The sequence below is a fragment of the Xenopus laevis genome, chromosome 2S (genome assembly GCF_017654675.1).
Source record: "Xenopus laevis strain J_2021 chromosome 2S, Xenopus_laevis_v10.1, whole genome shotgun sequence".
NCBI classification, from domain to species: Eukaryota; Metazoa; Chordata; class Amphibia; order Anura; family Pipidae; genus Xenopus; species Xenopus laevis.
In genome coordinates, this window is record NC_054374.1 from 162,258,982 (window position 1) to 162,271,456 (window position 12,475).

Consider the following 12,475-nt stretch of genomic DNA (forward strand, 5'->3'; position numbering starts at 1 on the left):
GTCATGTACCACCTATACATTAATTTGACAGTAAGTTCATGGTGATTAAGCGCTCTTGATTGTTTTATCGTACTCCGGAAAAGCCTTCGCCATTCCACTATAGATAGCGATATCTGCAGATCTGTCTGCCAGCGTTCTATCGCTAGCGGCGCGACATCAGCTGCTGTCTGTTGTAACACTTGATACAGTCCCTGGGTTCCCTTTCGCTTCCCAGATTGAGACCAACATCTAATTTCAAATAATGTAGGTTGATGTAGTCCATTCCATTTGTGCGCATGGAGGTAGTGCCTCAGCCTGAAATAAGTGTAAAGTTGCGCGTTTGGTAACTCATAGTTAGATTGCAGAGACTGGAAAGTGACCAGACTGTTCTGTTCGTACAGGTCTCCCATTTTTTGTATTCTGCGGGATTTCCAGAGGGACAATGTCAGATCCGGTATCACTTCTTCCAAAATGGATATTGGCATTAGTGCAGTAGGTGGATTTGCCAGGTGAACATTATTCCTGGAAGTATACCAAGCATATAAAGTCGCCTGCGTAGCCTGCGGCAATTTATCCATGTCAGAGCGGCAATGCTTGCCAAGAGTCCAGACATGTGCTGTAATCGAGTAACCAAACTGAGATTTGTAGATCCAATGCTCCAGATCTACCCATTTCTTTACGCCTGGTGGGAGGTGCCAATCTGCTAGTTGGTCTAGCAAAGTCGCCTTATAATATCTGTGTACATTAGGACAGGCCAATCCAGCATTCCTTTTTGTGGCATACATAATGCCTTGCGCCAATCTAGGTTTCTTCTGATTCCAAATGAAATGCATCAGTATCCTCTGAAGCCTCTGAAAAAAAGGTGTGAAGAGTGGAATGGGAAGAGTTCTAAATTTGTATAAAAGCCTTGGGACAATCAGCATTTTAATAGCATTTATCCTCCCCAGCCAAGACATGTATGTAGTTTTCCATTGTTGGAGGGTGTTAACCATGTCCTTCAGAATTTCTCCATAGTTGTGTTGGTATAGTTGAAAGGGGTTGGCAGTTATCTTTGATCCCAAGTAATTCACAGCCGTAGATTGCCAATCCAGGTTATAAATCCGTTGTAAACTACAGACAACCGGTGGAGGCAGTAATATGGGAAGGGCTTGTGTCTTGGAGACATTGAGTTTGTAGTAGGAAGTCCAATTCATGCATAGATGGAGCACCAAGACGGCCGAAAATCGATTTAAAAACTTTGATTTTTATTTCGTCATGTTTAAACAATCAACAAACAGCATGCCCTTGTAATCCCCTGGGTCATGTGCTCAACGCGTTTCGTGACAGCCCGTTTGTAGTAGGACATGCTTCCAAACAGTTCAATCAAATCAAATAATTTCTGCAAAGCAAACGTGGGATTAGTCACAGTGATGGCAATATCATCAGCAAACAACAGAATTTTATGCTCATGCGGCCCCACAGAAACTCCTCGTAAGTCACTCGAACATCTAACAGCTTGGGCTAACGGCTCTATACTAAGGATATAGATAAGGGGCGAAAGGGGGCACCCTTGCCTAGTCCCATTAGTTAATGAAAAGGAGTCTGACAAGAAACCATTCACATTCACCTGGGCTGACGGGTCTGAGTACAGGGCCATTATAGCAGTAATCATTGGGGCCGGTAAACCAAATGTCTCCAAAACTAGTCTAAGATAAGTCCAATTCACTCGGTCAAATGCCTTTTCGGCGTCTAACGCTAAGACTAGTGATGGAGTTTTAGTACAATGCATGTGTTGTATGAGGGTGATAAGCCTTCTAGTATTATCATGAATATGACGCCCTTTGATAAATCCAGTCTGATCATTATTTATAAGTACTGGCAACACTTCCTGCAGTCTCTTAGCAAGTACAGATGCATAAATCTTAAGATCTCCATTTAGCAAGGAGATAGGACGATAATTTGAGCATAATGTGTCATCTTTGCCGGGTTTGGGTATAGTTGAGATGTAAGCCTGCAACATTTCTCGGGGGAATGTTCCTTGCAAAGCAGCCTCATTAATGGCTCTAGTGAGGTAGGGAGCTAGCGAAGCATGAAATGTTTTGTAATATAGATTAGTAAAGCCATCCGGCCCCGGGGCCTTGTTTTTGGGGAGGGCTTGTATCACCGCCAGGACTTCCTCCATGGTTATAGGGCCAGTTAAACCAGCCAACTCTGTGTCCGATAGAGATGGCAGGTTTAGCCGTTGCAAAAAAAGCAGTGATAACATGCTCCGAGGGCATAACCATAGAGGAGTCGTCTTTCAAGTTGTAAAGAGTACTGTAAAATGTAGCAAATGTGTCAGCTATGTCTTTAGGATTAATTCTTGATTCGCCAGAAGAAGTACGAATTTTCCCAATCCTACTCTGCAGTGTTTGGTGGAGTAATTGTTTCTTAAGTATAGCAGAGGCTCTATTCCCCATAATGTAAGTCTCGCTTTTGAGCTTCAAAAGTCGAGCTTGACATCTACTCAAAATGAGGAGGTTTACCTCTTCTTTAAGATTGTCCAATTGCTTCTGTAAACCAAGCGAAGGGGCTATAAGTCTCTGTCTCTCTAAACTGTTTATGGTGAGGAGCAATTGGTCCTGTTTCCGTCTAGCTAGTTTAGTTTTGTATGCAGCAATACTAATCAGTGTGCCTCTTAAAGCGGCCTTATGGGCGCACCATAGAGTTAAATCTTTAACTTCTGCAGTGTCATTTCGGGAGAAAAATTCAACTATATCAGTGTCAAGTTGTTTGCGAATATCATTGTCCACTAGTAGGGTGTTATTAAGTCTCCAGGGCGGCCTAGCACTGAACTGGTATTTTTCTTGGAGAGAAAGTTCAACAAGGGAGTGATCCGTCCAAGTTGTAGGTTTGATCGAGCACTGGGAAGCTAAGGACAAAGTTTGTGGATAAGCCAGGAAAAAATCTATCCTAGTGTGGGTTTGATGCGGGGTCGAGTAATACGTAAAGTCCTTACTTGTCGGGTTTAGCACACGCCAAATATCGTTGAAGACATGTCTTTTTGAACACAACTTACTGTAAGTCTTCCATACGCTCTCATAAGAAAGAGATGTGGACTACTTTCTGGATAATAGCAATGTTTTCAGTACTTTCTATGAATAACCTTGGTCTAATAACAGTGTGTTCAGTAGCCATGCCTTCAACTTTAATCTGCTGAGGTCTGGAAACAACATCCCTTCCTGCGTATCAGATCCTCCCTCAAAGGACGTATCCAGTAACTGCCCTGGGAAAGGCGAAACAGATCCGGAAACCAAGACCTTTTGGGCCATCCCGGAAATATGGCAATGCCTGTGCTTGATCCTGTTTCACTTTCTTTATTACCCTTTGGATCAGTGGTACTGGGGGAAAAATTTACGCTTATTGAAACCTTCCTTTGATGGAGAACGCATACATTGAACCCTCTTGCATTTGCCATTTGGTTGCCATTAAGTCTATCTGCGGAAAAGCTGACTGCAGGAAAATTTCCTGGTTCAAAGACCCCATTTGTTGTTTACTCATCTTATATAAATCGCTGATGTATGCGTCAGGTTCATCCAAACCAACTTCATCATCTTGGCGCATAACTCGATCAGTCTCCTTGACCTTGTGCCCCCTTGATTGATTTAATTTATATATGATACTACTGCCATATTGTCTGATTGTATCAACACATTCTGATTGATAATCTGGTCCTGAAATTCTCTCAATGCTTTCCACACTGCTTTCACCTCCCTGTTACTGGAGGATGCTGCTCTGTCTCTCTGTGACCACAGACCTTGGGTTGATTGCTTCCTCAGATGGGCACCCCGTCCTTGTAATGACGCATCCATTGTTATCACTACTGGTGATGGGAGTTAAAAAGCATGACCTTTGTCCAGGTTGTGACTGTATGTCCACCAACTCAAGGACTTCCTCAGATCTTTCGACACCTTCATGCTCTTGTCCAACACTTGCAAATCCAAGCTGTTAACATGTAAAATTGAAGTCCCCTCATCTGAGCTTTGGCCCACGGCACCGCTTCTATTGGAGCTTTCATTAATCCCAGAACCTTCCTTGCTTGACGAATCTTGTTTTGTCTAATTTTCTGAGCTTCCTGAACAATTAATATCTTCATTTGCCTGGAATTGATGATAGATACCAAAAACATGGCTCTTCAGAAGTCCTTCCTAAGTGGATTTTCATTTCCACCTGACTTAATGCGTTGAGAAGCCAATCGTCCAGGTACGGAACAATACAAATGCTTTCTCTCCTTAGAACTGCTGCCAGAACTACCACAATCTTTGTAAACACACATGGAGCAGATGTTAGTCCAAAGGATTGCGCTCTGAATTGAAGATGCCTTAACTTTTCCCTGACACAGACGGCAACTCTCAAGAACTTCCTGCTTTCATGATGTATTAGCACATGCAGGTACATGTCCTTTAGGTCTATTGTGACTATGAAATCGCCTTTGTTGAGTATGTCTTGCACCGATTTGATTGATTCCATTCTGAACTTCCTTCTTGGAATGGATTTGTTTAAGTATCTGAGGTCTACCACTAGCCTCATTTGGCCTCTTTGCTTGGGCACCAAAACATTTTTGAATATATCCCTTGACCAATCTCCGAACTTGGAACATCCCCCAAAACCTTCATCTGAATAAAGTTTTTCACATGTTCTTGTAATTCAATTCCTTTTTGTGATGATATCAAAAACCTTTGAACAGGTTGAATACAAAAAGCTATCCGATATCGGTACTTTATTAAGTTTAACACCCATTCTGCCTATCTGGACTGCTTGGTCCTGGGAGATCTACTTCTGGATTGATGGTGAAAAAACAATCTCTTTTGTGCTCTTGACTTATTCTGTGGCAGAATTGTTGCTTTGCCTCCTTTAAGGCTCTCAATCAGAGAATATAACTTTGCCCCAAATAACCTTCCTGGTTCAAATGGCAAGGAGCACAAATTATTCTTGGAATATGAATCTGCCTTCTATGCCTTTACCCACAAGGCCCTTATACCTACCGATGACAAAGACATTAACCTTGCAGAAAGCTTGACAGATTCTTGCATCACAGAGAAAGTTAGTGGCCATCTTCTCATAACTTAGCTCGTCCAACAGATTATCCCTTGGAATGCCACTATCAATGTCCTCTTCTAAATTATTGACCCAACATTTTAATGTTCTAGACACTGAAATGGTTACAACCTTCTTAAGGCTGTCTCTGCTCTCTTATCCATAGGATCTTTGAGCCCAGATGCTTCCTCCACTGGTATTGTGGTCCTCTTGGACATTCTTGCAATCGAAATATCAACTTTAAGAGGCTCTCCTCGTGACACATCCTGTTCATGCAGTGTAAACATCTTTTTTTGACACCTCTGGTTTTCTAGTAGGATCCTTCCACTCTGACTCCATTATCTCATTTACCACTGGATTTAATGGAAATTTGTCAGTAATTTGCTGTGAGAAGAACAGAAGGATATCTTTCGGGTTGTCTTCTTTTTTCTACCCTTGATCTTCCATCACTTTATATAATACCTTAATCAACCTCTCACAACGCATCTCCCTCCAGCCACACACCGAGCAGCCACTCTGCCCCTGGGTTACACGTTTCGGATAACCATGCAGCCTACAGCCCACATGGACTGCTACAGCACCTGGGAAAATCCCTGTTCCCCCAGAGAGCTCACACTCAGGTAGCTTCCCGGTCGGCCCTCAAGCCCCTCAGAGCCTGGATCTTTATCCAGCCATCTTCACCACCGTCCTCAGGTAGGACAGGAAAAAAATATGGAGTGGGAGGGGTCTCCAGCGGTTTTTTATGGATGTAAAAAAAATGTATTAACTGTTTTGCTGCCTGTCCTACCAGGGAGACTCAGTTAACCCCTTCATGTGCTGCCTGTAGAATGTAATGGAAGTAATACAATTTGCAAATGGTTTGTGATTAGAAAATTTTATTACGTACACTAAAAAAATTCGCAATTGCTATCTTACTGTCATGTGAGGGGCAAAGTGTTCATAAAGGCAAATTTTTTCACAAATTAGGAATGAATTGCAAATAATTTTTGCGAATGATTGGTCTCAGTGACTTTTTTGTCCAAATGCATTAAATCCAATGGGTGTTTTTTCTTACGCCAACTTTTTTGTCTCTGTGACAATTTTGTCTTTGGGCCTTTTTTGTCACAGCAAAATTTTTCATGCCAGTTTTTTGCTGCAGTTTCACGAAAAAATTAGCAGTTGGTGAAATGAAGAATTTCGCCATGAAATTTCTGGAGAATATAAGTTGCTCATTACTTAATATAACGAATGAATAAATAAAACAATAAATAAAGAAAAATAAATATTTGTGTAAATAATGCTTAATGGAAAATGTTGTCTCTATATTTTGGAGCTTTCTGGATATTGAATTTCTAGGATAACAGATCCCATACCTGTATCTGATACTGAGGATGTTTTATGATGAATGAAACTGCCCTCTGAAACTGAGTGAAACTGCCTTACGACTTTGAAAATTCACTAAATGGCAAAATTCTGCCAGACAAAACCAACTCCATGACAAAATTCTGGACTAAATTTGCAAACTTTTTGCAACTTGCAAATTTTGTCACAGATCTGTATGAATTGAGAAAATTCACTGAACCCTACTGATGTTTGGTTGGTTTGACATTTTTTGCATGGATTCCCAGGGAGAAGGCAACAAGGGTTATATTATGCTCAATAATATGTATTATAGCCCCCGAACTGGAAATTGAGGGTGGGGATTTGTTTAAGCAAAAGACTAAAGACATTCTTCATGAGGAATGAAATGCAATGAAACCAAGCCTTCTGATGAGACTAATATTGCTAGTAGTTGATAGAAATAATTGTAATTTGATACAGCTGCTCAAATCAAGTTCTTTTAGTGTTTGGTTTTACTAGTTCTTTCACAAAATGTGTTTAGTTTTGCCACATAACTAAATTGTTGATCATTATTTATTAATAAGTTCATTAATACTCCTATGGATCCTTCCCCAACCTAGATTTTGCAAGTTTTTATTTAGGGAAATATTTAATTGTGTTCATGAACTCTGGGCTCGAAGCATAAATATAGAATTCTCAGGTCGGACTGCATTTTGTGTTTTCTGTCAATCCTATCGTGTTCCTTCTTCACATGACAAGAGCAGAATGTGAATGCAAAATATAAAGTCAAATAAAAAATATTTAAATACATTTTAAAAATTAAATTAGTCTTCAGCTACTAATTTCTGACTTGCTAATATCAACAATAAACTCGAATAAACTCTCTTTTCTGTCCCTCTACAAAACATATATTTCCTATTTAAATTTTATGTTTCTATTCCCAAGTTACATTCATTCAACTTTCAATCTATTTCAAATATAAAATCTCACAAAATGACCCTCCTGACAAAGAAATATCTCTATATATAATTTCTTCTAAGAAATTTCATGCAAAATAAATAAAACAGAACACAAAAGGAATATGATCTTAAATCTAAATTTCAGTATTTTTCTTGCACCCTGTATTAATGCCAAGTGAAGTCATGGGAAGATTCAAATAATGATAAATTTATAGACTATTGCATTTCAACAAAGATTTATGTATTCTGTATTTTAAATACAGAATCTAACCCAAAATAAAAAGGTCGTTTTTTTAAAAAAAAAATGCAATTGATGCTAGGGATGCAAAGTAAATTCAGGAGAGAATTTGTTTTCTCTCCAGTTAAATCATTTTGGGGAATGGATGGCAAAATGAAAAAAATATAGAATATGCTAAAATTTCGTCTACAATTTGATACAAAATAATTTTTTCTCACACAAATGCAATTGATGCCAAAGATGTTAAGTAAATATACTAGGTAGATTTGGATTACTTATTTGGAATACATGATCGGAGGATCAATGGGCTTGTTTATCAAAAATCTAATTTGTTAGGTTTTTTTAATTTTTTAAGTTTATAGGCTTAAAAACTTGAATTTGTGAGTTTACAAACTCGAAAACTCAAAAATCTCGAATTTAAAACATGGCTTGAATTTCGACTAGGACAGCTCCCACTGACTTCTACACAAACTTTTAGATGCCAATTTTTTACATTCGAGTTTTTTTTTTTGCTTCATAAATAACTGACATTCGATTTTTTGAAAATGTAATTTGAAATTGTTTTTTGTGCAAATTTTGTGCAAAAAATAAAATCAAATTGTGGCAAAAATTCAAATCCAAACCTTGATAACCTTTAAAAAGAATACATGTTTAGAAGGCCTTTTTTTATCAAAAATTTAAATAATGATAAATTTATAGACTATATTGCATTTCAACAAAGATTTATGAATTCTCTATTTTAAACATAGGATTTGACCCAAAACAAAAAGGTAGTTTTCTTTCTTTTTTTCTTTTTTAAATACTATTGATGCCAGAGGTATAAAGTGTATTCAGGAAAGAATGTTTAAAAAAACAAAAAAATTATAGATTTATAATCTATAATCTAAAATTTTAGATTCGATTCAACATAAAAAGTTTTTTTTCCCCAAAAAATGTTATTGATGACAGGTGGAAAGTAAATTTATCAGAAAATCATTTTTTTCCACTGGATACCTTATTTGGTAGAAATATGTGGATATAACGAAATTGATACATTTATAGAATATGTTGAATATGTAAAATTTCAATAAACACTGAATTCGAACTAAAAACAAATAAAAAAGCAATTAACAAGAAAAAATAGCGGGTGATAATGTTTCTGTTGAACATGCTTTCTTTTTTTTCTGCTCAGCCAATTGGTGTGGTTGGCATGGCTGTTTGCTTGCTGATGGAAATATAATCTCCAATTTGCTAGTTTTAAAAAAAAAAATCTTATAAATGTAAAAAACACGTAGGGGCAGATTTATCAAGGGTCGAATTTCGAAGTTAAAAATACTTCGAAACTCGACCATCGAATTGAAATACTTCCACTTCGAGTATCAAAGTCAAAGTTTTTTTTCATCGAATTTGGGTATCCTGCGGTCAAAGTAAAATCGAACGATTAAATCGTTAGAATCGAGCGATTCGAAGGATTTCAGCGATCGATCGAACGATTTCTCTTCGAATTTCCAAAATTGCTCTAGAAGGTCCCCATAGGCTAACAGCACTTCGGCAGGTTTAATTTGGCGAAGTATTGAATTCGAAGTTTTTTTAAAGAGACAGTACTTCGATTATCTAATGGACGAATATTTGAACGATTTTATTTTGAATCGAATTCGAAGTCGAAGTTGTAGTATCCTATTTGATGGTCGAAATATCCAAAAAATTACTTTGAATTTCTTTACTTCGAAAATTCACTAGAATTCACTTCGATCCTTGATAAATCTGCCCCGTATTGTTGTATGTTGCATGTGAGGAGAAGCATAACAAGTCTGGAATTAGATATTTTCATATTTTAGAGCAATCAACAAACTGAACAAGCACAAGTGAACTAGGGGTCCATATAATTCAGATGATTCAATGCATTGTCCATTCTAATGAAGACTCAGATCCTTGAGTGAACAGAAAGTTGGAATTGACTACGTTCTTCTCTTTAAAGAAACCCAGAAAGGTCTCCAGACCACACGCCCCTTCCTTGACTGTACAACGTTTGTCCACAATTATGTTCAGAATTTAACAGTCTGGCAAATATTTTCTGTTGTCGTTGTACATTCTTTCAAAATGTAAAGACTGCAAGAACAGAATTACTACAAAACCTAAAAATAAAAAAAGTTAAAATAAAATTCTAGAGCATCCTTTCAGTCTTCCATTCCCTTGAGTGACTAGATGTGAAGTTATAATTTCTCCTTTGCTGGAACCCAGATAAAAGGCCCTGATTGCTCCTCGATAACCTGCTTGCATGAGTTATAAATATCCTCCAAAGTGTCGCCTTGAACAATAGCTGCAAGAAATGGCAGTCGCATTAGTAAGCAATAGAAATCTTCAAGCAAAAAATGACTGGTTTGTACATGACTCACAAAAATTTGAAATTCTGGCATAGTTTTATGGTATCTCTATGTATAGGCTATGCTGAAACTTAGGAGGCTGTTCCTGCTGAATTGTGCTTAGTACAGGGGAATACCTATGCTGCCATAGTTTTATGGGATCTCTCTGTACAGACTATGAGCAAACTTAGGGGCTGTTCCTGCTGAATTGTGTTTAGTACAGGGAATACCTATGCTGCCATAGTTTATGGGATCTCTCTGTACAGACTAAGAGCAAACTTAGGGTCTGTTCCTGCTGAATTCGGCTTAGTACAGGGGAATACCTATGCTGCCATAGTTTTATGGGATCTCTCTGTACAGACTATGAGCAAACTTAGGGGCTGTTCCTGCTGAATTGTGCTTAGTACAGGGGAATACCTATGCTGCCATAGTTTTATGGGATCTCTCTGTACAGACTATGAGCAAACTTAGGGGACTGTTCCTGCTGAATTGTGCTTAGTACAGGGAATACCTATGCTGCCATAGTTTATGGGATCTCTCTGTACAGACTATGAGCAAACTTAGGGACTGTTCCTGCTGAATTGGGCTTAGTACAGGGGAATACCTATGCTGCCATAGTTTTATAGTATCTCTCTGTACAGATTATTTACAAATTTAGGGGCTGTTCCTGCTGAATTGTGCTTAGTACAGGGGAATACGTATTTTGGGATTGCTCTATGGCATTTTTCTAAACAGGCTATGAGAAATTTCAAAGGCCTTTCTTGCTGAATTCTGTTTAGTACATAGAAGCTAGGAAAGACAATGCAAAGGCAAATACAAAGCACCCCCCCCCCCAAATATAACAGCCCTTTAATATACTGTGCATATTTGCCAACTTGTAATGGCGTCAGGGGCGATCCTTGCCCCCCCCTCCCCCGCAAATTCGCTCTTAAAGTACCAGGAGCAGCATTTTTGCTGCCCCTGGTACCTAGTGGGGCGCTGCTGCCTGAGGTGACAGCCTCAACTCGCCTCATTGGCGAAGCACCCCTGAATGGCGTAACTGGTTACTGGGACCCCAGCAATTTTATTTTAGGGTCCCCAAAATATCCAGAGAGTGTCCTGTTTTACCAATGTATATTGAAATTGCTCATTAAGTAGGACCTCATGGTGCCCCTTTAACTTCTGGGCCCCCCTTCAGCCGCAGGGTCTGCTTCCTCTGTAGTTCTGCCCCTGCCAACTTGTGACATTTATATTTCATGTACAGAATAGATATAATATGAGAAAAAATAATACTGCAAAAAGAAAGAAACATCAAATGGCAGACAATAAAAAGGGAAGAAAAAAACAAATATAACATTTTCACCTGTAAAAAACTCCCCAAATTCTTGCTCTAATTTAAGTGCTCGATCAAATGTTTTCTTAGCTTGCTCCTCGGTCAGTCGTTTACTGATTTCCCTAAAAAGCAAAACATATTTACAGCATTATAATGACTTAAAATAATGTTTGCACAGGTATGGGATCCATTATCTGGAAACCTGTTATTCAGAATGCCCCATATTATGGGAAGGACGTCTCCCATAGACTAAAGCGAGAAGTGCGAAAAAATAATTCTAAATCTAGTGACAAAAAACTAGAAATTGGTCAGGTGGGATGAATACAGAAAAAAAGGACAATACTTGAATTATGTCATTGTAGTGAGTGATGTCATTTGTATATTATTTGCTATATCAATATTAAAGGAAAGTTTATTTATTGAGTAGAGGGCTCCACTCTATGCAGTAAGCCTTATTCATTTCAAACAATATGGTGCCTTCGATTCCCTATGGAACAGCTGAATGGCATTGTGCAGTACTACAGGTATGGGACCTGTTATCCAGAATGCTTGGGACCTGGGGGTTTCTGGGTAATGGATCTTTCCATAATTAGGATCTTCATACCTTACGTCTATACATATAAACATTAAATAAACCCAATAGGCTGGTTTTGCCTCCAATAAGGATTAATTATATCTTAGTTTTTTTTAATTACACAGAAAAAGGAAATCATTTTTAAAAATTTTAATTATTTGGATAAAATGGAGTCTAGGGAGATGGCCTTTCCATAATCATGAGCTTTCTGGATAATGGGTTTCAGGATAACCGATGTATATATTTAGTGTTTTTCCGGTGCAAAATGAACTCACAGTTAAAGGTTAAGTAAACCATAAAAATAAGTGAATGTAAAACTGACGAGGAGGCTATTCTAAGCAATTCTGTAGACGAGGAGGCTATTCTTAGCAATTCCAAGTTATTAACGGATACTGTTAATATGAATGAATGTTGTTACAACAGCGCCACCTGCTGGTCAGTTTCCCACCAGTCTGACCACCAAGTAGTCAAGGAAGTTGTCAGGAGAAAGAAAGAGGCTGCTCTGATGTTCTTCTGCTTAGGAAAGATTTGAGAAAGGTTTCTAATTTTATTCCTAAGCAGAAGAACATCAGAGCAGCCTCTTTCTTTCTCCTGACAACTTCCTTGACTACTTGGTGGTCAGACTGGTGGGAAACTGACCAGCAGGTGGCGCTGTTGTAACAATTTATTTTAATATTAACAGTACATGTATCCTTT

General features: G+C 38.3%; 1 protein-coding gene across 7 annotated transcripts in view; it reads right to left on the reverse strand.

Moving 5' to 3' along the window:
• Positions 1 to 9,237: 9,237 nt before the first annotated feature.
• Positions 9,238 to 12,475, reverse strand: part of LOC108710034 (disks large homolog 2) — a 621,594-nt gene continuing 618,356 nt past the window's right edge. For all 7 annotated transcript variants that reach the window (XM_041584606.1, XM_041584605.1, XM_041584603.1 and 4 more), the window contains 2 exons: positions 11,236 to 11,327; positions 9,238 to 9,850 (listed from right to left, as the gene is read on the reverse strand). In XM_041584606.1, the coding sequence (XP_041440540.1) occupies positions 9,744 to 9,850; positions 11,236 to 11,327 (199 nt within the window). In that variant the 3' untranslated portion in view covers positions 9,238 to 9,743. The remainder of the gene's footprint in view (positions 9,851 to 11,235; positions 11,328 to 12,475) is intronic.